General features: G+C 45.5%; 1 protein-coding gene across 1 annotated transcript in view; it reads right to left on the bottom strand.

The window, feature by feature from the left end:
• Window positions 1-1,478: 1,478 nt before the first annotated feature.
• The window catches only part of LOC144806315 (uncharacterized), a 30,954-nt gene continuing 10,357 nt past the window's right edge, over window positions 1,479-22,075 (bottom strand). Inside the window, exon 2 of the mRNA XM_078672705.1 lies at window positions 1,479-5,284. Within this exon, the coding sequence (XP_078528831.1) occupies window positions 2,655-4,034 (1,380 nt within the window). The 5' untranslated portion in view covers window positions 4,035-5,284 and the 3' untranslated portion in view covers window positions 1,479-2,654. The remainder of the gene's footprint in view (window positions 5,285-22,075) is intronic.

The raw sequence follows: 22,075 nt of genomic DNA, 5'->3' as shown, positions 1-22,075 counted from the left end.
AGTTATGGAATGGATTATACATTGGAACATTCACTCAGTCTGTTACAATTTTCCATTTTCAATATTGCCTACAACATATACCAGCAGGCACATATAAAAGGTTGGGTAAAGAATACATCAAGACATCCTGGGAATTGCTGTACAAATACAGATGTTGGAGTGGGGGTCGTGAAGTATTTCTTAGCGGGGAAAATTGTGAAAATGCAATCCAATTTTTGGACAACTATCGAATGGGAGTTACCTTATGTTGAATGATCGCAGCTGCTGTGGCATGTTGCCAGGAATACCATACCTAGTAACTGTGTCAGCCAGGGTCACTTGCTGTATGCAAGTATTGTTTCCTAAAACCAAGACAGCCGGGAGTCGCCACTTTGGCCTTCACTGAACATCTCTTCTATACAAATACATACTTTAAGCAGAATGAAAGCCATTCTTTTGCAAAAAACACTGCCACTGACCTCGGCCAAAGAAACCTATGATCTGCAAATCGCAAGGACTTCTGCAGAGTTACATGCCCTCTTAACTACACATTGCCCTATACATTTCTCAGAAATGTTAAGACGTATCTTGAACATGTCTGTTACGAGTGGTATTGTACATGTATTTAAGACCGTATTTTCTGGACTGTTAGCACCTTTTGAAGCAGTCCTGGTAATATTTCCAAACTTTGTGCACTCTGTGTTTGGCGGATTGCCTATCATTTTGGGACTCGCTGCAGGAACACTATTTTTGCTTCTATTGCTGCGATATGGCAAGTCATTTCACAAACGACACCTAGTTCTCCATGGAGACAACTCTACTGGCGATGAAGTGTCGTGAGCGCATCGTCCAAATTTTGGGACTACCTCGTCTAAGAGAACTAAATACCACATGGTTTCTGTCATTCAGACCAATTTGGCAAGATTGCATCCTACCTGTTCTACGCTGCCTGCTATGCTGAGAAGAATGCGTGTTAGACACATGTCTCACACTCCCATCAGTCATGCCAACGGATGTTGATACTTTGCTTGAACCAGTAACAGCCCATGCACTGTGATGTCCCCAGCGGCTACCGATTCTGATGACGGCATTCATTGAGATCTCACAGACGCAAAAAGCTACTGCTGTAATTCATGAATTTTTATCTTGTGTTCTGATTAACTTGGACATATTATATTTGTCAATCTGTAACTTGGAAGATGTTTTTATTTTGTAAAACCGAATAAAGTTTGTTGATAATAATCACTAGGGGATTCATCTACAGGGTAGCATGGTATCCCTCACACTAACTCCAGGAGTCACAGTCCACACAATGGACATGCTTTGTTCCCCCTACTTCCAACCTTACATGTACCCCTAATAACCTGCCCAAACCTCTCCCTGCTGATGCCAATGTGGTCCTCAGTCATCCCACAGACCATATTTTTGGCCGCTTTGAAACTGCCCATACAATAAAAATGCTGCAGTTGTAAATACATATCAACTACCATTTGTTGTGTTTGAAACATTTTATTTGAATAATAAAACCTAATAAACATAAGCTGATTATTAAAGCAAAACAAAACATCAGTTGCCATACACATAAGAGACAAAAGTAGTACATAAAAATCAACTACTGTAACACAGCAAAGTTATGTAGAGCACAATTCCTAATTTTGGGCAATCTTTAAAGTTCCCGCAATTTGAAAGATATCTTGCTTCATACAAGACCATCGCCCACGACTTTACAAAATCAGACTAACCTGTGGAACCTTCCACCTATCACCGGACACTTTCCATGCGGATCGTGTTCAGTCTGTCAACTAACAAAACCGATCAAAGAAATACAACTCTTACCACACCTAAAATGGACCATGAGGAGCCATACAAACTGTAATACGAGCCATGTAATATACATGATTACCTGTCCGTGCAACATGAATTACATAGGCATGACATGCAGGAAGACAAAACAAAGAATCTGCGAACATCGGAGTAACGTGAAATCTAAAAAAACTACGACCAAAATGGCGAGTCATTTTTTGGAGAAAGGCCATACAGTGAATGACCTTAAATGGATAATCCTGGAAACCTTAACTGTCCTTTCTGAGTATAACGTTTCTGGCTTTCCCCTCCTGTATATGGCTTTAGTCCAGTGTGAATTCTCTCATGTGAAATGACATTGTATTCAAGACTAAACCTTATCTGACATTCAGAACACACATAAGGCTTTTCCCCCCCATGTGAGTTCGCTCACGTCAAGTGAAAAGTAATTTGTACCCAAAACATTGCTTGCATTTCGAGCACTCATAAGGTTTTTCCCCAGAGTGGGATCGCTCATAAAGCATAACACTGTCTTTCAGATTCAACCTTTTATGGCATAAGGATTTTCTCTAGTGTGGAGTTTCTCATGGTGAAATAGCGTTTTTTTCGGCAGCTTTTCTGGCATTCAGAGCACTCATAAGGTTTTTCATCAGTATGGAGTCGCTTATGGTTAGTGAGGCTGTGCCTATCAAATAGGAATTTCTGGCATTCACAGAAATTGGTAATGTTTTTCCCCTGTGTGCGTCTGCTCATGTAGAGTGAGATTGAGTTTAAAATGTATGCTTTTCTGGCATTCGGAGAACTGATTATTTTGATGGTGTGTTTTCTTATGGCGCTTGTAACCATCTCTACCTCTGAATCTTTTCTGACATTTAGAGCACTGATAATTTTTTTTCTTGAGTGTGGATTTTCACATGATCAGTGAGATGAGATTTTTGTATGAAACATTTTTGGCATTCGGAGCACTGATAAGGTTTTTCCCCAGTGTGGGTTCTTATATGCACAGTGAGACGGCTTTTTACACGGAAACATATCTGGCATTCGGAGCACTGATAAGGTTTTTCCCCAGTGTGGATTCTTATATGCTTAGTGAGACTGCTTTTTACACTGAAACATATCTGGCATTCGGAGCACTGATAAGGTTTTTCCCCAGTGTGGTTCATTATATGCAGTGTGAGATGTCTTTTTTGAATGAAACATTTCTGGCATTCAGAGCACTGATAAGGTTTTTCCCCAGTGTGGATTCTTATATGCTGAGTGAGATGCCTTTTTCGACTGAAACATATCTGGCATTCAGAGCACTGATAAGGTTTTTCCCCAGTGTGGATTTTTATATGCTCAGTGAGATTGCATTTTTGACTGAAACATTTGTGGCATTCAGAGCATTGATAAGGTTTTTCCCCAGTGTGGATTTTTATATGCTCAGTGAGATTGCTTTTTTCACTGCAACATTTGTCGCATTCAGTGCACTGATAACGTTTTACCCAAGTGTGGGTCCTTGTATGTTTAGTGAGTCTTTTTTTGTCACTGAAACATTTCTGGCATTCAGAGCACTGATAAGGTTTTTCCCCAGTGTGTAATCTCACATGTGCAGTTAGAAGTGATTTAAGTTGGAAATCTTTTGGGCATTCGGAGCACTGATAAGGTTTTTCCCCAGTGTGGGTTCTTATATGCAGCATGAGATGTCTTTTTTCATTGAAACATTCCTGGCATTCAGAGCACTGGTAAGGTTTTTCCCCAGTGTGTAATCTCACATGTGCAGTTAGAAGTGATTTAAGTTGGAAATTTTTTGGGCATTCGGAGCACTGATAAGGTTTTTCCCCAGTGTGGGTTTTTATATGCAGCGTGAGATGTCTTTTTTCATTGAAACATTCCTGGCATTCAGAGCACTGATAAGGTTTTTCCCCAGTGTGGAATCTCACATGTGCAGTTAGAAGTGATTTAAGTTTGAAATGTTTTGGGCATTCAGAGCACTGATAACGTTTTTCCACAGAGTGGGTTAATTCATGTCGATATAGACTCGGTTTGATACTAAACCTTTTCTGACATTCAGAGCACTGAAAAGGTTTTTCCCCAGTGTGGATTCTCATATGCTCAGTGAGATAAGATTTACGCCTGAAACTTTTTTGGCATACTTTGCACGGAGAGTGTTTTCCCCCAGTGTGGATTCTCATATGTTCAGTGAGATAAGATTTACGCCTGAAACTTTTTTGGCATACTTTGCACTGAGAGTGGTTTTCCCCTGTGTGCATTATGTCAAATTCTGTGAGATAAGATTTATGGCTGTATCTTTTTGGGTACAGGTAACTTTTTTCCCTAACTTCAGTTATTTTGCCTCGATTTTAGAGTCAGGCTTGTTTAGATAATGTTCAGCACTTATCTCTAAAATAAATTGTGTGTAATCTTCTCAACACTTGAATTGAGCAAACAATGTCGGGAAGCAGTCCTGTAACACCTGTTGACATTTTTCTAACAGATAATAGTCTTTAGGTAATAGCCTCTCCGGCAGCAACTTAATTTGTGACTGAAGTTTTTCTCAAATCTATTTCTATAGGTTCTAAGCAATGCAGTAATAACGTGTTAATCTGATATTTAATGATTAAACTGATAAGTACCTTTTTGCACTGGTGTAATGGCAGTAACTGAGGGCGTTAGAACGTGCAGAGTACTATTGTGGATCATTAGTCGCAGAACATCAGTTCCTTCTACCCTTTCTATGTTTGGGGTAAGTTTAAGGTTTGTAGTTCTGAGGATGAGGATTTATTTACATTACATATAGCGCAACAGTGCTCCTTTAATCCATTTTTATATTTAACAGTTTTACATATCACTCCTACACAACAGATAATGTTGAGGCGATTTACATAGAATTACCGAACAGTACACAATAAAAAGGAAACAATCTGAGATGGTCATTAACACAATAAAGTGGTGAATTTTTAAGGTTTTCGCAAGAAAGAGCAGAGTGGGTCAAGGTGTTATATCCCGAGGCAGATAGTCTCAAACTTGCGTAACTGGTTAAAAATGGTTGTTGAACAAAGGTGATTTTCCAATCTTTTGGTTGTTAACGTGTCAGCTTCGGAGTCTTCTTTCAGCGTCTTTTCTTTGATGGTATCCAGAAGAAACCTTTAGTTGTAACTTTCTTTTATATAGTGTGTGCTTCCTCTCTAGAATTACATGATGCTTTAGATGAACGTTATTCTGTCATGCTGAGGCAATTCGTCTTTCTGATAATATTTCAGATGAGGATGCTGAAGCGGTCTTTCTACATTATTTCTGATGCTGTGTGCACAGATATGGCTTTGCTCTGGGTTAATGAAATGCAAAATTAGAGACTTCACTTACAGGTATAGTACTTTCCTCGCCACACTTAGATTTTTGGGAATTGTTTAAACGTAGAATGCTGAATGTCCTTCAGTTTTTCAAAATAATCCTTCTTATGGCATTGACATTCACTTGCTTATTGCTAAATCTTGCTTTCTTCGTCCGTAATTTCAATCACCTATAGTATTAAAATTAAATAGTTAATATATGTACATTTCCAAAAATATAATTTACAAGCCAAATCAATGCAGAATTTTGAATATGCTGAGCTGTTTTTCAGACAGAGCAGAGTGCAGAATGGTAGCATGAGAGTACTTGGATGTAAGAGTGAGGTTTTGTAGAATTTTCAACATTTTATTAAGCTCACAAAGAATACATGTACCCTATGGAGTTGCAACATCGAATCCCAAAGGCAGATTTGAAAGTCATATGGACTGGCACCAAACAGATATTAAAAAACTATATACTATTAATGAATTTGTAATGCAGATTTCTGGGAAGGGAATGACTCCTCCACGGACAACAGGCGTTTCCCCCTGCCCTGAGTTACCACCTACTTGTATCTGGTTTCCTGACTTTTGAGTTTTGGCCTCTGCCTCAAGCAAATCTATTGTGTGCTGCGAGGACTATGCCTAGACCAGGGGTCTCCAACCTTTTGTGTAGTCAGAGCTACTTCTGGCCAGTGAAAATCGTTGTGAGCTACTGAACCCGAAGCAACTCGCGCATTTTTCCGAGAGACCCCCCCACGCCCAGTTTCATTGACTTTAAGCCTAATTTCATCAGAGCCCATACTGTGCATTTCTGCCCTCCGTTTCTCTCGTTTTTTGTGCCTTTCTGCCCTCTGTTTCACTCGTTTTCCCCTTGTTTTTTGTGGCTTCTGCTCTCTGTTTCACTCGTTTCCCCCTTGTTTTTTGTGCCCTTCTGCCCTCTGTTTCACTTGTTTTTGTGCCCTTCTGCCCTGTTTCACTCGTTTTTTGTGCCCTTCTGCCCTCTGTTCCCTTGTGCCCTCTATTTCACTCGTTTTCCCCTTGTTTTTTGTGCCCTTCTGCCCTCTGTTTCCCTCATTTTTTGTGCCTTTCTGCCCTATGTTCCACCCGTTTCCCCCTTGTTTTTGTGGCCTTCTGCCCTCTGTTTCACTCGTTTGCACCTTGTTTTTTGTGCCCTTCTGCCCTGTTTCCCTTGTTTTCTGTGGCCTTCTGCTCTCTGTTTCACTCGTATTCCCCTTGTTTTGTGCCCTTCTGCCCTCTGTTTCCCTCGTTTTTCGTGCCCTTCTGCCCTCTGTTTCTCTCGTTTTTTGTGGCCTTCTGCCCTCTGTTTCACTTGTTTTTCCCTTGTTTTTGTGCCCTTCTGCCCTCTGTTTCCCTCGTTTTTTGTGCCTTTCTGCCCTCTGTTCCACCCGTTTTCCCCTTGTTTTTGTGCCCTTCTGCCCTGTTTCACTCGTTTTCCCCTTGTGTTTTGTACCCTTCTGCCCTCTGTTTCCCTCGTTTTTTGTGCCTTTCTGCCCTCTGTTCCACCTGTTTTCCCCTTGTTTTTGTGCCCTTCTGCCCTCTGTTTCACTCGTTTGCCCCTTGTTTTTCGTGCCCTTCTGCCCTGTTTCCCTTGTTTTCCGTGGCCTTCTGCTCTCTGTTTCACTCGTTTTCCCCTTGTTTTGTACCCTTCTGCCCTCTGTTTCCCTCATTTTTCATGCCCTTCTGCCTCTGTTTCCTTGTTTTTTGTGGCCTTCTGCCCTCTGTTTCACTCGTTTTCCCCTTTTTTTGTGCCCTCTGTTTCCCTCGTTTTTTGTGCCCTTCTGCCCTGTTTCCCTCGTTTTTCGTGCCCTTCTGCCCTCTGTTTCCCTCGTTTTTTGTGGCCTTCTGTCCTCTGTTGCACTCGTTTTCCCCTTGTTTTCCGTGCCCTTCTGCCTTCTGTTTCCCTCTTTTTATGTGTCCTTCTGCCCTGTTTCACTCATTGTCCACTTGTTTTTTGTGCCCTTCTGCCCTCTGTTTCCCTAGTTTTTTGTGGCCATCTGCCCTGTTTCACTCGTTTTCCCCTTGTTTTTCGTGCCTTTCTGCCCTCTGTTTCCCTTGTTTTTTGTGGCCTTCTGCTCTCGGTTTCACTCATTTTCCCCTTGTTTTGTGCCCTTCTGCCCTGTTTCCCTCGTTTTTTGTTTGTGCCCTTCTGCACTCTGTTTCCCTCATTTTTCGTGCCCTTCTGCCCTCTGTTTCCCTTGTTTTTTTTGGCCTTCTGCCCTCTGTTTCACCCGTTTTCCCCTTGTTTTTTTTGTCCTTCTGCCCTCTGTTTCCCTCGTTTGTCATGCCCTTCTGCCCTTGTTTTCCACTTGTTTTTCGTGCCCTTCTGCCCTCTGTTTTCGTCGTTTTTCGTGCCCTTCTGCCCTCTATTTCATTCGTTTTCCACTTGTTTTTCGTGCCCTTCTGCCCTCTGTTTCCTTCGTGTTTCGTGCCCTTCTGCCCTCTGTTTTCCTTGTTTTTAGTGGCCTTCTGCCCTCTGTTTCACCCATTTTCCCCTTGTTATTTGAGTCCTTCTGCCCTCTGTTTCCCTCGTTTGTCGTGACCTTCTGCCCTCGTTTTCCACTTGTTTTTCGTGCCCTTCTGCCCTCTGTTTTCGTCGTTTTTCGTGCCCTTCTGCCCTCTATTTCATTCATTTTCCGCTAGTTTTTCGTGCCCTTCTGCCCTGTTTCCCTCGTTTTTTGTGCCTTTCTGCACTCTGTTTCCCTCATTTTTCGTGCCCTTCTGCCCTCTGTTTCATTCAATTTCCACTTGTTTTTCATGCCCTTCTGCCCTCTGTTTCCCTCGTATTTCGTGCCCTTCTGCCCTCTGTTTCCCTCTTTTTTTGTGGCCTTCTGCCCTCTGTTTCACCAGTTCTCCCCTTATTTTTTGTGCCCTTCTGCGCTCTGTTTCCCTCGTTTGTCGTGCCCTTCTGCCCTCGTTTTCCACTTGTTTTTCGTGCCCTTCTGCCCTCTCTTTCCCTTGTTTTTCGTGCCCTTCTGCCCTCTGTTTCATTCGTTTTCCACTTGTTTTTTGTGCCCTTCTGCCCTCTGTTTCCCTCGTTTTTTGTGCCTTTCTGCCCTCTGTTTCCCTAATTTTTCATGCCCTTCTGCCCTCTGTTTCATTCGTTTTCCACTTGGTTTTCGTGCCCTTCTGCCCTCTGTTTCCCTCGTTTTTCGTGCCCTTCTGCCCTGTTTCACTCGTTTTCCACTTGTTTTTCGTGCCCTTCTGCCCTCTGTTTCCCTCGTTTTTCGTTCCCTTCTGCCCTCTGTTTCATTCGTTTTCCACTTGTTTTTCGTGCCCTTCTGCCCTCTGTTTCCCTTGTTTTTCATGCCCTTCTGCCCTCTGTTTCCCCTCGTTTTTCGTTCCCTTCTGCCCTCTGTTTCCCTCGTTTTTTGTGCCCTTCTGCCCTCTGTTTCCTTCATTTTTCGTGCCCTTCTGCCCTGTTTCCCCTCGTTTTTCGTTCCCTTCTGCCCTCTGTTTCCCTCGTTTTTCGTGCCCTTCTGCCCTCTGTTTCACTTGTTTTCCCCTTGTTTTTCGCGCCCTTCTGCAATCTGTTTCCCTCGTTTTTCGTGCCCTTCTGCCCTCTGTTTCACTCGTTTTCCACTTGTTTTTCGTGCCCTTCTGCCCTTTGTTTACATTGTTTTTTGTGCCGTTCTGCCCTCGATGATGTCACAGGGGTCATACTCTCACAAGAAGAGTCTGCAGCACCAGGAGAGGAGCGTCATCCTCTTCACCCGCCCCCACCCTCAGCTAAGCTCCAATCCGAGCGGCTGGTTTGGGTGAGGGCGGGCAAATGCAGCCGGAAAAGTAAATAGCCCATGAAGGGCTACACAAGCTACTCCCGGGGTCTCCGCGAGCTACCGGTAGCTCGCGATCGACCGGTTGGAGACCCCGGGCCTAGACCTATCCCTAAACTATGGTCCAGAGTGTGAATCAAGGGCAATGAAATTAAGGCGTACTTTCATGTGTTCATTTTATTCCACCTTTTTCTGCACCTGGATTTACTGGGTGCAGAAAACCAGGACACAATCTTTTTCCAGACAGAAAACTTAGACTGAAAAGACGCATAAGACTCTGGGTGCAGCAGAAGCAGCCAAGACTTATGCTGTTTTTTTTCACTAACTGGGGGAAACACACAATTCTTCCCTCTGTTGGTGTTCACAGTTGTTGTCTGCCTGTGATTCGGTGTTGAGTGCAGAGCGTATCGATTAGAGCCGAGGGGCCGAGCCGAGGAGGAGTTGATGAGCAAGCGGAGCGGAGCCTGGGACGCCTGCCAGGGTTTGTTTTGTGACCAGTTCCCGCTTTAATTTCTACGGATCTCCGATGGAGGCAGGAACGGCCGCTGCCAGCACCGCAGTGCTAAAGCGCTGCTGGTGCTGCTCGTGCGACGGCTGCTGCAGAGCACAGAGGAGCACAGAGGAGCCTTGGCCTGCCACCTGATTTATGTCAAAAATGTGTTTATTAATTTTTTTTTTCCACAGTCCACAGGCAAAAATTACATCATCACTTGGTCCCACGCAGGGGATCAGAAAGCCTCAACAGAATTATAACAGGTGGACAAAGTGAATTGATCAATATAAATCAGCTCCTCCTCTTATTAGATAAGCCAAATGAAAGATACAGCTTCTAAGTGCCCCGGAGCTTAGAGAGAGAGATAAAAAAGAAAAAAAAAGACGATCATGCAACTTTGCTAAGCCAGCAGATAGGTCTAAAGAAAACTCAACGGCCTTCTGTAACGGTAATTTCTCCAGGTTGCTCCACCGAGGTGTTGCATGCGGAATAGCCAAAAAGCGTGGACAAACTCATCCTAACATGGGATAAGTAATTATGAATCTAACAAGGAACAAAGAAAAAAAATTAATAAAAAAACAATTCCCGGCGTGGCTACCGGCCGAGAAAGATGGCTGCGTTCTAGCAGAGCTCCGTGACTGCAGGGCACCTTCCCTGACAATTCGCACGCACAATATTCCTGACTTCAGCAGGCGCTGCTACGGCTGTATAAAAACGGGAGATCTTCCGGTTCCCGGTGAAGCAATCGGCTACTCCAGACTCCTAAAACTCAAGCGGCTACAAGACAGTGCAACTGGGGCCTAACAGCACTACGGAAGGCGGGGACTAAAGTTTCACGGCGGCCCGGCATACAGATTACCCGACAACAACTGCTCCTGGACACAGAATAATGGCGGCAAAAACCAAAACAGAAGCGGCTGCGCGCACAGGACATCCTTGGACTACAAGGTACTGGCGACTGCTGGAGGAGGCAGCGAGGGGGCTCTGACTGAAAACCCGACGTTACCGGGCAGGGACTGTGGACTGGGGACGCCGCAGTACGGCGGCACAAAATGGCGGCTTCCTGGAACCACCGGCCTCTCTGTTACCGCCACTGAGCACACCAGCCCGCTCACCTGCCCCACACGCAGCACAAGCTGCAAATCAGTGACACCAGCAGGCATTTTAAGGGGCCTAGATAGCACTGTGCGAAGACACCCGGCGCTGTCTCACGAGCTTCACGGGGCTATAGGGAGTAGTGCCACAGCTGAAAGACAGGAGCTGGAGGTACCACAGGCCGCTGGTTCTACACAGCGGACCAGCCCAGCGCAACACAGGCCCACACGCGTTCCCGGAGTCACCAAGGAACACACTGTACAACACATCGAGGAACAGTTGGCAAATGGGGCTCTTCTCCTGTCCTCACGAATTTTTGGGTGCGTGTCCACTGCGATCAAGTACCATGACGGGCAGGTGCAACAGCCTCCGCACTTGGAAAAATATGCCTATGTAAAAGAACCCCAGAATGGTCAACCGAACGAAGCACCACGCACATCATCCCAGACGACCAACCCGCCTGGTGAGGCCGAACAGGTCACCCTGAAAGACGTTATGGCGGCATTGCACACAATGCAAACTTCAATGGGCACTATCTCCACCGATATCTCCCTGATGAGGGCGGACTTTTCCAAGTTGTCAGACCGTTTGATTGAGGTGGAAAAAGCTACATCTGGGCTAACTGACGACACGGCGGCCTTGAAACACAAAGTACAGAAACTGGAAGATGACAATCCGCTATTAAAAGCGAAACTTGACGAACAGGAAGGCCGCTCACGGCGCAACAACGTACGCCTGGTGGGTGTACCGGAAACAACAGGACCTATTCGTAGAAGATTTGATCCAAACGAAGCTGCAACCGAAGGGCCTGTCAAATTATTTCTCAGTAGAACGTGCCAACCGGGTGTCAGGGGGGAAACCAAAACCAGGGGCACCACCGCATCCAATCTTAGCGAGGATCTTCAACTTTCACGACCGCGATGCCATCCTGCAGACAGCTCGAATGGCTCCACCAGTCAAAATTGACAACGCAGAGGTCACCTTCTATCCAGACTACACGGCAGCGGTGGCACAACAACGACGAAATTTCACGGAAGTGAAAAGGGAACTCCGTTCTAGAGAACTCAAATACTCAATGCTCTTCCCAGCGAAGCTGCGTGTTGAAGCGGAGGGAAAAACGTGTTTTTTTTAATCGCCCAAAGATGCGCAAGACTGGTTGGAGGGCTGGCGGCAGACAGGGAAACCCAGGAACCGGGAAGAAAGACAAAATAACCGATAATGGAAAAGACAGAAGCCCACAACAAACTGCATCATTGAAGCGACGCTATGACTTGGCTTTTTAAGGATTAAGGACCTCACAAGTTCAAGGTCAAGTTCAAGTTCAGAAATTTGTATAGCGCACTACTCACCCAGAGGGTCTCAAGGCGCTTGGGGGAGGGGGTGCATTATTTATCGAATAGCCAGGTTTTAAGTTCCTTCCTAAAGGAAATGTGGTTCTGAGTAAGGCGGAGGTGAGTGGGGAGAGAGTTCCAGGTTTTGGCCGCCAGGTAGGAGAATGATCTTCCTCCCATGGTGGATCTATGGATGCGCGAAACTGCGGCAAGGGCTTGGTTGGAGGATCTTAGTTGGCGGGTAGGTGTGTAGAAGGACAGTCGTGTGTTGAGGCATTCGGGTCCTAGTTTGTAGAGGGCCTTGTGTGCGTGGGTGAGGAGCCAGAACGTTATTCTCTTGTTTACCGGAAGGCAGTGGAGGTCTTTCAGGTGAGCGGTAATGTGAGCTTGGCGTGGGATGTCCAGTATGAGTCTGGCTGATGCGTTTTGAATGCGCTGGAGTTTTTTCTGTAGTTTGGCTGTGGTTCCGGCGTAGAGGGTGTTTCCATAGTCCAGTCGGCTAGTGACCAGTGCGTGGGTGACAGTCTTTCTTGTTTCGGTGGGGATCCAACGAAAGATTTTTTTGAGCATACGAAGTACGTTGAAGCAAGAGGATGAGACGGCGTTGACTTGTCTGGTCAGCGAGAGGGAGGAGTCTAGGATGAAGCCTAGGTTACATGCGTGGTCTGTGGGTGTCGTGCCCAGGGCCGATGGCCACCATGAGTCGTCCCAGGTAGAGTTAAGTTTTAGGCGGCTGTTTTTCATCCATTCGGCTACTTCTTTCATGCCTTCATGTAGATTGGTTTTGGCGGTGTTAGGGTCTTTGGTGAGGGAGAGGATCAGCTGGGTGTCGTCAGCGTAAGAGATGATGTTAAGGTTGTGTTGACGTGCGATGGGACTCATGTAAACGTTGAAGAGGGTGGGACTGAGTGATGATCCTTGTGGTACTCCGCAGATGACTTCGGTGGCCTCTGATTTGAATGGGGGGAGTCGGACTCTCTGCGTTCTTCTGGCGAGGAACGAGATGATCCAGTTCAAGGCTTTTCCTTGTATCCCGGCGTTGTTGAGGCGTTGTGTAAGGGTGCTATGACAAACTGTGTCGAAGGCGGCGGAGAGGTCGAGTAGGATGAGGGCAACTGTTTCTCCGTTGTCCAGTAGTGTTCGGATGTCGTCAGTCGCTGCAATGAGGGCGGTTTCGGTGCTGTGTTTGGCTCGAAAGCCGGACTGTGAGGAGTTGAGGGAGTTGTTGGATTCAAGGAAGGCGGAAGGCGGCGAGCTGGCTATTGACGGCTTTCTCAATGACTTTGGCAGGGAATGGGAGGAGGGAGATGGGGCGGTAGTTCTTAAGTTCAGAGGGGTCTGCTGTAGGTTTTTTCAGGAGGGCGCTGAGTTTGGCGTGTTTCCAACTTTCTGGGAAGGTAGCGGAGCTGAGGGAACAGTTGATGACATCACGGAGATGGGGTGCGATGATGGAGTCTGCTTTGTTAAAGATATGGTGGGGACAGGGGTCGGTTGGCGAGCCAGAATGGATGGAGTTCATTAGGCGGATGGTGTCCTCAGTGGGGATTGTGTTCCAGGCGTTAAGGATGTTAGAGGGCTGTTTATGTTCGGAGGTGGGTGGAGTGGACTGTTCTTTGGAAATGTTCTCAAAGCTGTTATGTATGTTGGCGATTTTGTTGTAGAAGAAAGAGGATAACGAATCGCAGAGGTCTTGGGAAGGAGTAATGTCGTTTGAGGCTACGGTGGGGTTGGTAAATTCTTTGACGATGTTGAATAGTTCCTTGCTGTTATGGGCGTTGCTGTCGAGTCGGTCCTTGAATGCTGATTTCTTGGTGGATCGGATCAATTGGTGGTGTTTGCGGGTGGCTGTCTTAAAGGTGGTCAGGTTGTCAGCGGTTGGGTTTTTTCTCCATGTTTTCTCGAGTGTACGGCATAGTTTCTTGGATTTCTTAAGGTCCTCGTTGAACCAGGGGGCCTTTTTGCTACCCTGTTCTCGTCAACGCTGTGAGTGATCCATTGTTTGAGTTTGGAGGCCGCTTGGTTTGGGTCCGATGAGAAGGCGGGAGGGTTTTGGTTGAGCGATGTGAGGAGTTGGTCGGTGGTGATTTTGTTCCAGTTTCTTCGTGGAATAGGTTGTGGGGGGTTGTGGGTCGAGGTAGTTTTGTAGCTGAAGTGAACACAGCTGTGGTCCGTCCAATGGAGGGCTGTGGTGTGATCGAAGGAGATGTGCTTGCTGGAGGTGAAGATTGGGTCGAGCGTGTGTCCGGCTACATGGGTGGGGCTGTCAACAAGTTGTTTGAGTCCGAGATTGGCCAGATTGTCCAGAAGGGTGGTGGTGTTGCTGTCGTTTTTCTTTTCCAGGTGGAAGTTGAGGTCTCCCAGTAGAATGAGCAGTAGCGGCTCCCCTCCCCCTCACAGCGCCTTGAGACCCTCACGGGTGAGTAGCGCGCTATGCAAATCTGTCTGCTTGATTGATTGATTGACTGTATCCTTGTAGGTTGAACACTACACAGCACATGGGCACATCTATTGTTAGTGCAGCAGGCACAGTGGCACCAGGGCTGAAGAAGGGGTAGGAGCTCACTGAAGCCTACCCTATGCCCACACAGGAGCATCAATCACTAGTGAAGCAGGTGCAGGGAAGCTCACCAAGGTGCTATTTCCGTAATCAGATGTAGGATAAATATATAGGCAATCACCTGGCATACCGACGAGACTACACGCTAGTACTTATCAAAAGCAATAATCCTTTCAAGATTTGATCTGACTGGATGCGATGGTGATTACCAGCTTATTGATATTGCATCTCTTAATAAGAATTGGTGTTCCTCAATAAGACTATTTCAATATGGATCGAAGGCTTTAAATCAATCATGAATGTACCAAACTGATGCTACGTTGATTGCCTATATATCAATACTACATCTGATTACATGCTTAGGTGAAAGAACATGGACAGTGGCCATCTACTTCAGAGGCACTCATCAGTTCTATGCCCCTTTGAACTCAGTTGGATACCTCTATCTACACTCTCCTGAGACACTGAACTGACCTACGGGGAACTCTTCTCCTCATCTGTGCAGCAGCTAACCGTAACCTGTTCACAGATACATCCCAGGTGGCAGACAGTACCACCATGGCAAACAAAAGTGATCTGGCTCATTACATCCCTCGGATCAGACTTTTGTTCCCAACCCAAGGTAAACTCTGTGAATTAAGACAGCAACCAACAGAGGCCCCACAGCTGTCAGCTGACAAAAACATCGAAGACAAACTGGTACGTGCCAATACATAGGTGAAGAGACCAAAGGTTTCCATACAGACCATGCTAGCACTACCTCACATTAAAGGACACCATCAATGTGGAAAGTGCATCTCATGCTTGAGTACCAATTGAGATAAATTTGAATACAGAGGCAAAAGTATCATACATGAAGAATTCACAAATTACAATAGTACCAACGTAATATATTATGTAATATGCCCATGCCAGGTTGAATATGTAGGTAAAACAACTCAGGCAGTAAAAAAGAGGATCACTCAACACAGATCAAGAATTAAATGCAAAGTCCAGAATGCACCCATGGTACTGAGGAAAATCGAATTTTGCCTTGTCATGTGTCCCTACGTGTTCCCCATTATATGTTATATGTGCATGATCGATATGCATATGTTCCCCCTTGACCGAATAAAGACGCAATTATAGTTGTGTCCAACGTTAGTATGCCAGTTATCCAGTCCTCGTGAAAGCAACGAGTATTAGGCCTATGTTGCCAATGTTTTACATTGTGCACGTTAATTCATTGAGTTGTCTCCGTTTCTAGGCCTCATAGGGCCCGGACACCAGATTCGAGCTCCAGTCTCCTGAAACCACTCCGAGGAGCGATACAGCCCCTCCCGCATCCCTGACCCTTCACTTACTCTCTGCCAAGCAGCGCGGTGCCAGGCCTGGCCTGCCTGCCTGTCTGCCAAGAATATGTTATGCCTCTAGTTTATCAGTTCAGCTCCCCGGTTTCACATTCCTAAGCTAACGAACCGCATAAACATCTTCAGCTATAGTCTAGTCTTTCTGTCTCCTTGCAAGAGAATTACTGAATTAGTATTCATAGAAGATTCATAGCACACGCAATACATGTAGAATATATGCATGCACCAGCCTTAGTGTCAAGTAGCCTTTGCCCTGATGACATTTAGATTCTATCAACATGTACTCCAAACACAAGATATCAGATATACTATAGGTACATGTCGTCCTGACATCCCAGACTTTAGTCTCCTCTTCTAGTGCCAGAAGTCAGAGCCCCAGCTCTCCCCAGTTACACGTCATGGCCCGTTTGCGCGCACCAGTAGGTTAAAGGTTCCAGCTGCCCAGGTAGCCCCCTCCATGTATCCACCCATTTATGACACTTCTGTGACGTTTACATCACATGTCTCCGTGCACGCCCTGTGCACGCCTTCTTTGTACGCCCATATGTTCTTATCTTTCGTTTGTCACTTGTTACGCCTACTGTATGCAATGCAATTCTACTGTTTTACTATATATACTGTATGATGTTAATATGATGGGAGGGCTTTTTTTTCTTCCCCCTTGTGTCTGTCCCTTCCTGAACCTTTGCAGGTGATGGAACCCGATGGTCCATTGGCTCGAGCCATCTGATTAAAGCCCATTCTGACTCAGATATCACGGATCCTGCCTCTTATTTATTGAGCTATCTGTTTCAGTTAATGCATAGAAAAATAGTACCGGTAATTAATTATTTATTTACCACATAAATGGCGCCCGAATAGGGACGAGCCCTTTCCCCACGCGCCGGCGATGTAACGCAGGCCCCCTGACCCTTCTACAGCCGTGACGGAACCCTACAGTGCACGTGCAGATATTTCTGCTTCAAGTCTCCCTCAGGCCCACGGAGGAGACGGAGACTGCGGTCCGGCATCCAGACGAGGCGGTGAGGAAGGCGGTTCGTCCCGACCAGAGCCCAAGCCGAGAGAGCAAGGTCCGAGGTATCCGGAGGCCCACCTGTAACCGAAGCCCGAAGCCCGAAGCGCATGCGTAGTGCGTAGCAGTAACTAGACGTCGTAGCAGTCCAGTCCAGTCCGAGGCCTTCAGTTTTGCTTCCCGGTGAGTACCGTTGCTGTGGGTATCTAGACGGGTGTTCATTAATTTGTGCCCGGTCCGACGGGTTTGGGTACACAGATCCGGTCCGACATGTTCACCTAGGTGGATACGGTATGACGTGTCTCTTTAGGAGACCGGTATGTTCTGTACTGTTTTAGCAGTGCATCCAGTAAGTCTGTTCTCGAGAAATTCAAGTATTATGTTTTCAATGTATCAGGTAGTATTCTGTTCGAACTGTTATTGTGTTCTTGATGTCGTGGTATGAATGATTGTTTCGCTATTCATTACTGTGTTCATTGTGTATTGTGTTCAAGTTCAAGTACGGTTCAAATATGCCTCTGTTTTCGAAGTTACGTCAGATAAAAACGAGAAAAGGGTTACTCGAAGAATCAGTTCCTGTCCCTCCCAGGGACAGTCCTGGACATTTCATGTATCATAAGCATGGCTTAGATGCCATACTGTATCTAGATTTATGGGTTGACTATACTAAACATCTCGAAGAGAAATATAGACGGCATGTTTCAGGAACATGGGATGCCGAGTGCATCATGAGAGTAGAAGAAGCATTATGGAAAAAGAAAGCCAGACAGTCCCAGAAAGATGCCATAGAGTTATGGCGTAAAGAATCCCATAAAAGTAGCCGAGAAAGAGAATGACTCTTCAGGCGAAGAGGTAGACAACGAGAATCCCACCAGAATAGCGTATGTAGGCAGAACGAGATCTTCAGATAGACATTCACGCCTAGATTACAAGAAAGCTTTTCCTCCTCCCGTACCAGAACAGTGTTCTCTTGAACAAGTATTCCAGGCTACCGATAAAATTCTGAAACTACGAATAGGTTACAATGAGCTTAGTACCATGCATGAACAAGAACTAGCCCGATCAGCAGTCCGATGGACTAGTGATTCTACCACGTTTCCAGACGAAGTAGTGGCCCAAATGTTTCTGAAGCTGCCCCCAGCCGAGCAGCGACTGGTGGGTATGTACATGATCCAGCACCTCATCACACTGTATGAGGATCAGCATTCTGATCCAGGTCCCTTATACAATGTATTGAACGAGTTACTCCTAAACAGATGGAAAGGTCTAGGTACCGATCTAATTAGTGTCATTTTAGAACAGCGCCACAAATACAGAACGTTCCTGACTCCACATTTTGTTCCTGTTTCACCCCCATTCTACATAGACAGACAGAATCCGTTGCGAGAAGTGCATCCAGTTAAGGGAGCGGGGGGTAATCTCGAACGAGTATTTGTCTACCCCCCTATAACGAAAATAGAACTACTAGAGATGAAAAAGTTAATACCCTGTCACGATAAAGATCCAGCAGGGTTCCACCGAGAATTAAAAGACATGCTCCGTATGGGAGAATACACGTATCCTGATATCATCAAAATGTTAAAGGTCCTGTTGCCTGCGGGCATATATGAAAAACTTAAGGAGAAAGAATGGGAGGTGGGAGAGAAAAAGATAGACTGGACCGCGTTAGAGAACGAAGATAATGCACGAGTCCCAGGTACTGGTCTTGGGGATAGAGCCAAAGAGTTGCCCGAACTGTTAATACAAGTCTTGCCAAGATTATTAGCCACGAAAAAGGAAGATTGGGATGCCATCTCAGCCTGTAAACAGAAACAAGATGAAGACACTAGTGATTTTTATTCCAGATTTGAGAAATGTTTCATTATAAATAGCGGTCTGAAAACAAGTAGTGAGTCGTATCCACATCTTTTTGTTACCAAACTAGTTGAGAATTCTTTACCGCAAGTTAAAAATAGAGTATTGAAAGTCGAAAGTACTTGGCAAGCTAATACCCCGTCTCAAATGCTCCAGATGTTACAGTACCACCAGAACAGAATCAGGTAAGAGCAAGAACACGAAAGGAGACGTATGAAAGACACGAAAATGAAAGTACTAGTTGCACAGTCCGTTCCACAAGATAGTCAGAAGAGGGGTCCGAATCAGACTAGTCATTCTGCAGCTCCTGTTAAAGGGACATGCAATTACTGTAAACAGCCAGGTCATTATATAAACGAATGTGCAGTTCTGAAACACAACATAGCTACAGGTAAGACGAAAGAGAGACCACGTCCTCCTAGACAAGAACATGTTCCGCAGAATTCCCAGCCACCGCAGAACGCACAACAGACAGTTACAGTACCGCAGCCTATAGCTGCCACACAACATGTTACACAACAGATGTACCAGTACGCACAGTCAGAGTATCCAGAATATCAGCAGTATTCATGAAACAGCCTAGAGAGGGAGGTTGGCTTGCCTCTCATCGAGATTCCTGTAGATCAAGAGGGTCCCTATGTACACAGTCAAGTATTAGGGAAAGACAGAAAGTTTCTGATTGATACAGGGGCAAGTAGGACTACCATTAGTCATGACGAGGTTCCAGGGGCTCCACTCTCAGGCTCAAGAAATGTTTCCCTGGGATTTTCAGGAAAGCCTATTGTTAATGAAATATCGAAACCAGTTTCCCTAGAAGTTGGTCCATTGTCCCGAACTACAGACTTGTTACTTACGAAATCCTGTCCTGAAAATTTACTTGGTATTAAAACATTGAAAGAATTAGGAGCGGTAATATGCTGCTCTCCGGAAGGAGTGAGATTGTTTTTACGTGATTTTAAAGGTCATTATGTGTTACGAGATTTTGATCCAAGATTACTGAATGTACCACAGCATTTATGGGCGCAAGGTCCAACTGATGTAGGTTGTATGCACATTACACCATATCGTGTCACTCTGAAACAAGGTGTTGTATCACCACGAATCAGACAGTACAAATTGCCACCCGAGGCTGTAGCAGCCTTATCGAAAATCATTGACGAGCTCATTGCTCAAGGAGTAGTTGTAGAAACTGACTCCAATGTATGTAATTCTCCTATCATTCCGATTCTTAAACGTACTGATCCAAATGCACCTCCAGTATATCGATTAGTGATTGATCTCCGAGAACTTAATAAATGTATCATACCCCAGTACCCTGTGGTTCCAGATATCTCTTCCCTATTGACTGCCATTGATTCTGAAGCTACGTTCTTTACTGTTATTGATCTCAAGAACGCATTCTTTAGTGTCCCCATTCATCCAGACAGCCAGTTTTTTTTCGGATTCTGTTTAAATGGAAGAAGCTATAAATTCACACGAGCTCCTCAAGGTTTCACAGAAAGTCCTAGTATTTACAGTCAAGCACTTAAAAGACAACTAGACAGTATTCACATGCCAAATGACACTGCTCTGCTCCAGTATGTCGATGATCTATTAATCACTGCCCGTACAGAACGTGACTGCGAACGTGCGTCACTGACAGTATTGTATTTTCTGGCAGAGATGGGGCACAAGGTGTCCCCTTCGAAACTGCAATTCTGTGTCCAGCAAGTGGTATACCTTGGACACTTACTGTCCAAGAGGGGTAGACAGTTGACACCTGACCGTATCCAGTTAATAGCACATCTTCCACAGCCCAAGACACAGAAGGAGGTACGAGCTTTTATCGGCCTCACTTCTTACTGCAGACAATGGATTCCTCAGTACGCATATCTAGCTAAACCACTGATACAGTTAACGACACAGGAGGCAGCGACATCGACTGTCCTCCCTTGGACCCAGGAACATACACTTGTTTTTAATGAGTTAAAGAAAGCTTTATGTAATGCACCTGTGTTAGCGACACCAAACTACAGTAAGCCTTTTACACTTTTTGTCACTGAACGTGATGGTACAGCATTATCTGTTCTCACGCAAGATCAAGCAGGACAACACAAGCCTTGTGCTTATTTTTCTAGCACATTAGATCCAGTAGCCCAGGCTCTGCCTGCGTGCCTCAAGTCAGTTGCAGCCACAGCTCTAGCTATCAGACAAAGTGATTCCATAGTGTTAGGACACTCCCTGACAGTACAAGTTCCACACTCTGTGGAAGTTCTTTTAAACCGAACACAGACACAGCACTTGACTATAGCACGTTTAACAGGATATGAACTGACAATGTTTCAGCCACACATAGAAATCAGACGCTGCAACGTTTTAAATCCTGCTACACTGTTACCCTCGATTACATCGAATCCTGCCACACATGACTGTGTGGAAGTTATTAACACCATGACAAAGCCAAGACAAGACTTGACTGACATTGCATTACCTGATCCCGACCTGACACTTTATGTGGATGGTTCATGTATGAGAACAAGTACAGGAGAACTAGTAGCCGCATATGCAGTGACTACTGAAACTGAAGTTATAGAAACACATCGTATTGACACCCTGTCTGCTCAAGCAGCAGAGCTCATTGCTCTGACCCAAGCCTGCATACGAGCCAAGAACCTGAAAGTAAACATATATACAGATTCACGTTATGCATTCGGAGTCGTTCACGACTTTGGAGTACTCTGGCAAGAAAGAGGCTTTATGACCTCTCATGGAGCCAAGATTCAGCATGGCCCCCTCATTCAAGCTCTGTTAGAAGCAATACATTTACCGAAAGCCATTGCCATTATGAAGTGCAAAGCACATACGAAAGCCACTGACACCATTTCTCAAGGTAACGATCTAGCAGATCGAACAGCCAAGCTTACAGCCCAGACTCCAGACGTTACAGTTAACACGATCAAGATAGATATTCCAGATCAGACTACTTGTATGACAGTGAAGGACCCTACACGAGATGTACTAGACATACAGACACATGCTACCCCAGACGAAATCAAGAAATGGTCTGAACAAGGAGGGGTCCAGACAGATCAAGGATGGTTGACGAAGGGAAAAGCCACATGGTTTCTCCCCGACTCTATGGTTCAAGTCATTATTAACACCGCACATAGTCCAGCACATTTAGGAGAAAAAGCCATGTTAGACAGCATCCAGAATATTTGGTTTAACAAGCATTTACGAGCAGCGGCCAAGCAGAAAGTGCGTACCTGCATGATATGTTGTCAGTTCAATCCAGGTAAAGGTGTTCCGGTGGAACAAGGTGGATTCCATCCTCCTGACCACCCTTTTGAAGTCCTCCCGATGGATTATATTCAGATGGATCGATGTCGAGGTTTCAAGTATGTCCTCGTAGTTGTATGCGCTTTGTCCAGATGGACAGAAGCATATCCAGTCCCAGATTACACTGCTGCGACCACTGCCAGGCAGTTGGTTCGTGAGTATTTCCCCCGCTATGG

The sequence above is a fragment of the Lissotriton helveticus genome (genome assembly GCF_964261635.1).
Source record: "Lissotriton helveticus chromosome 1_1 unlocalized genomic scaffold, aLisHel1.1 SUPER_1_unloc_61, whole genome shotgun sequence".
Lineage (NCBI taxonomy): Eukaryota > Metazoa > Chordata > Amphibia > Caudata > Salamandridae > Lissotriton > Lissotriton helveticus.
Note: the sequence above shows the minus strand (reverse complement) of the source record. Positions and strands in the feature narration are given on the sequence as shown.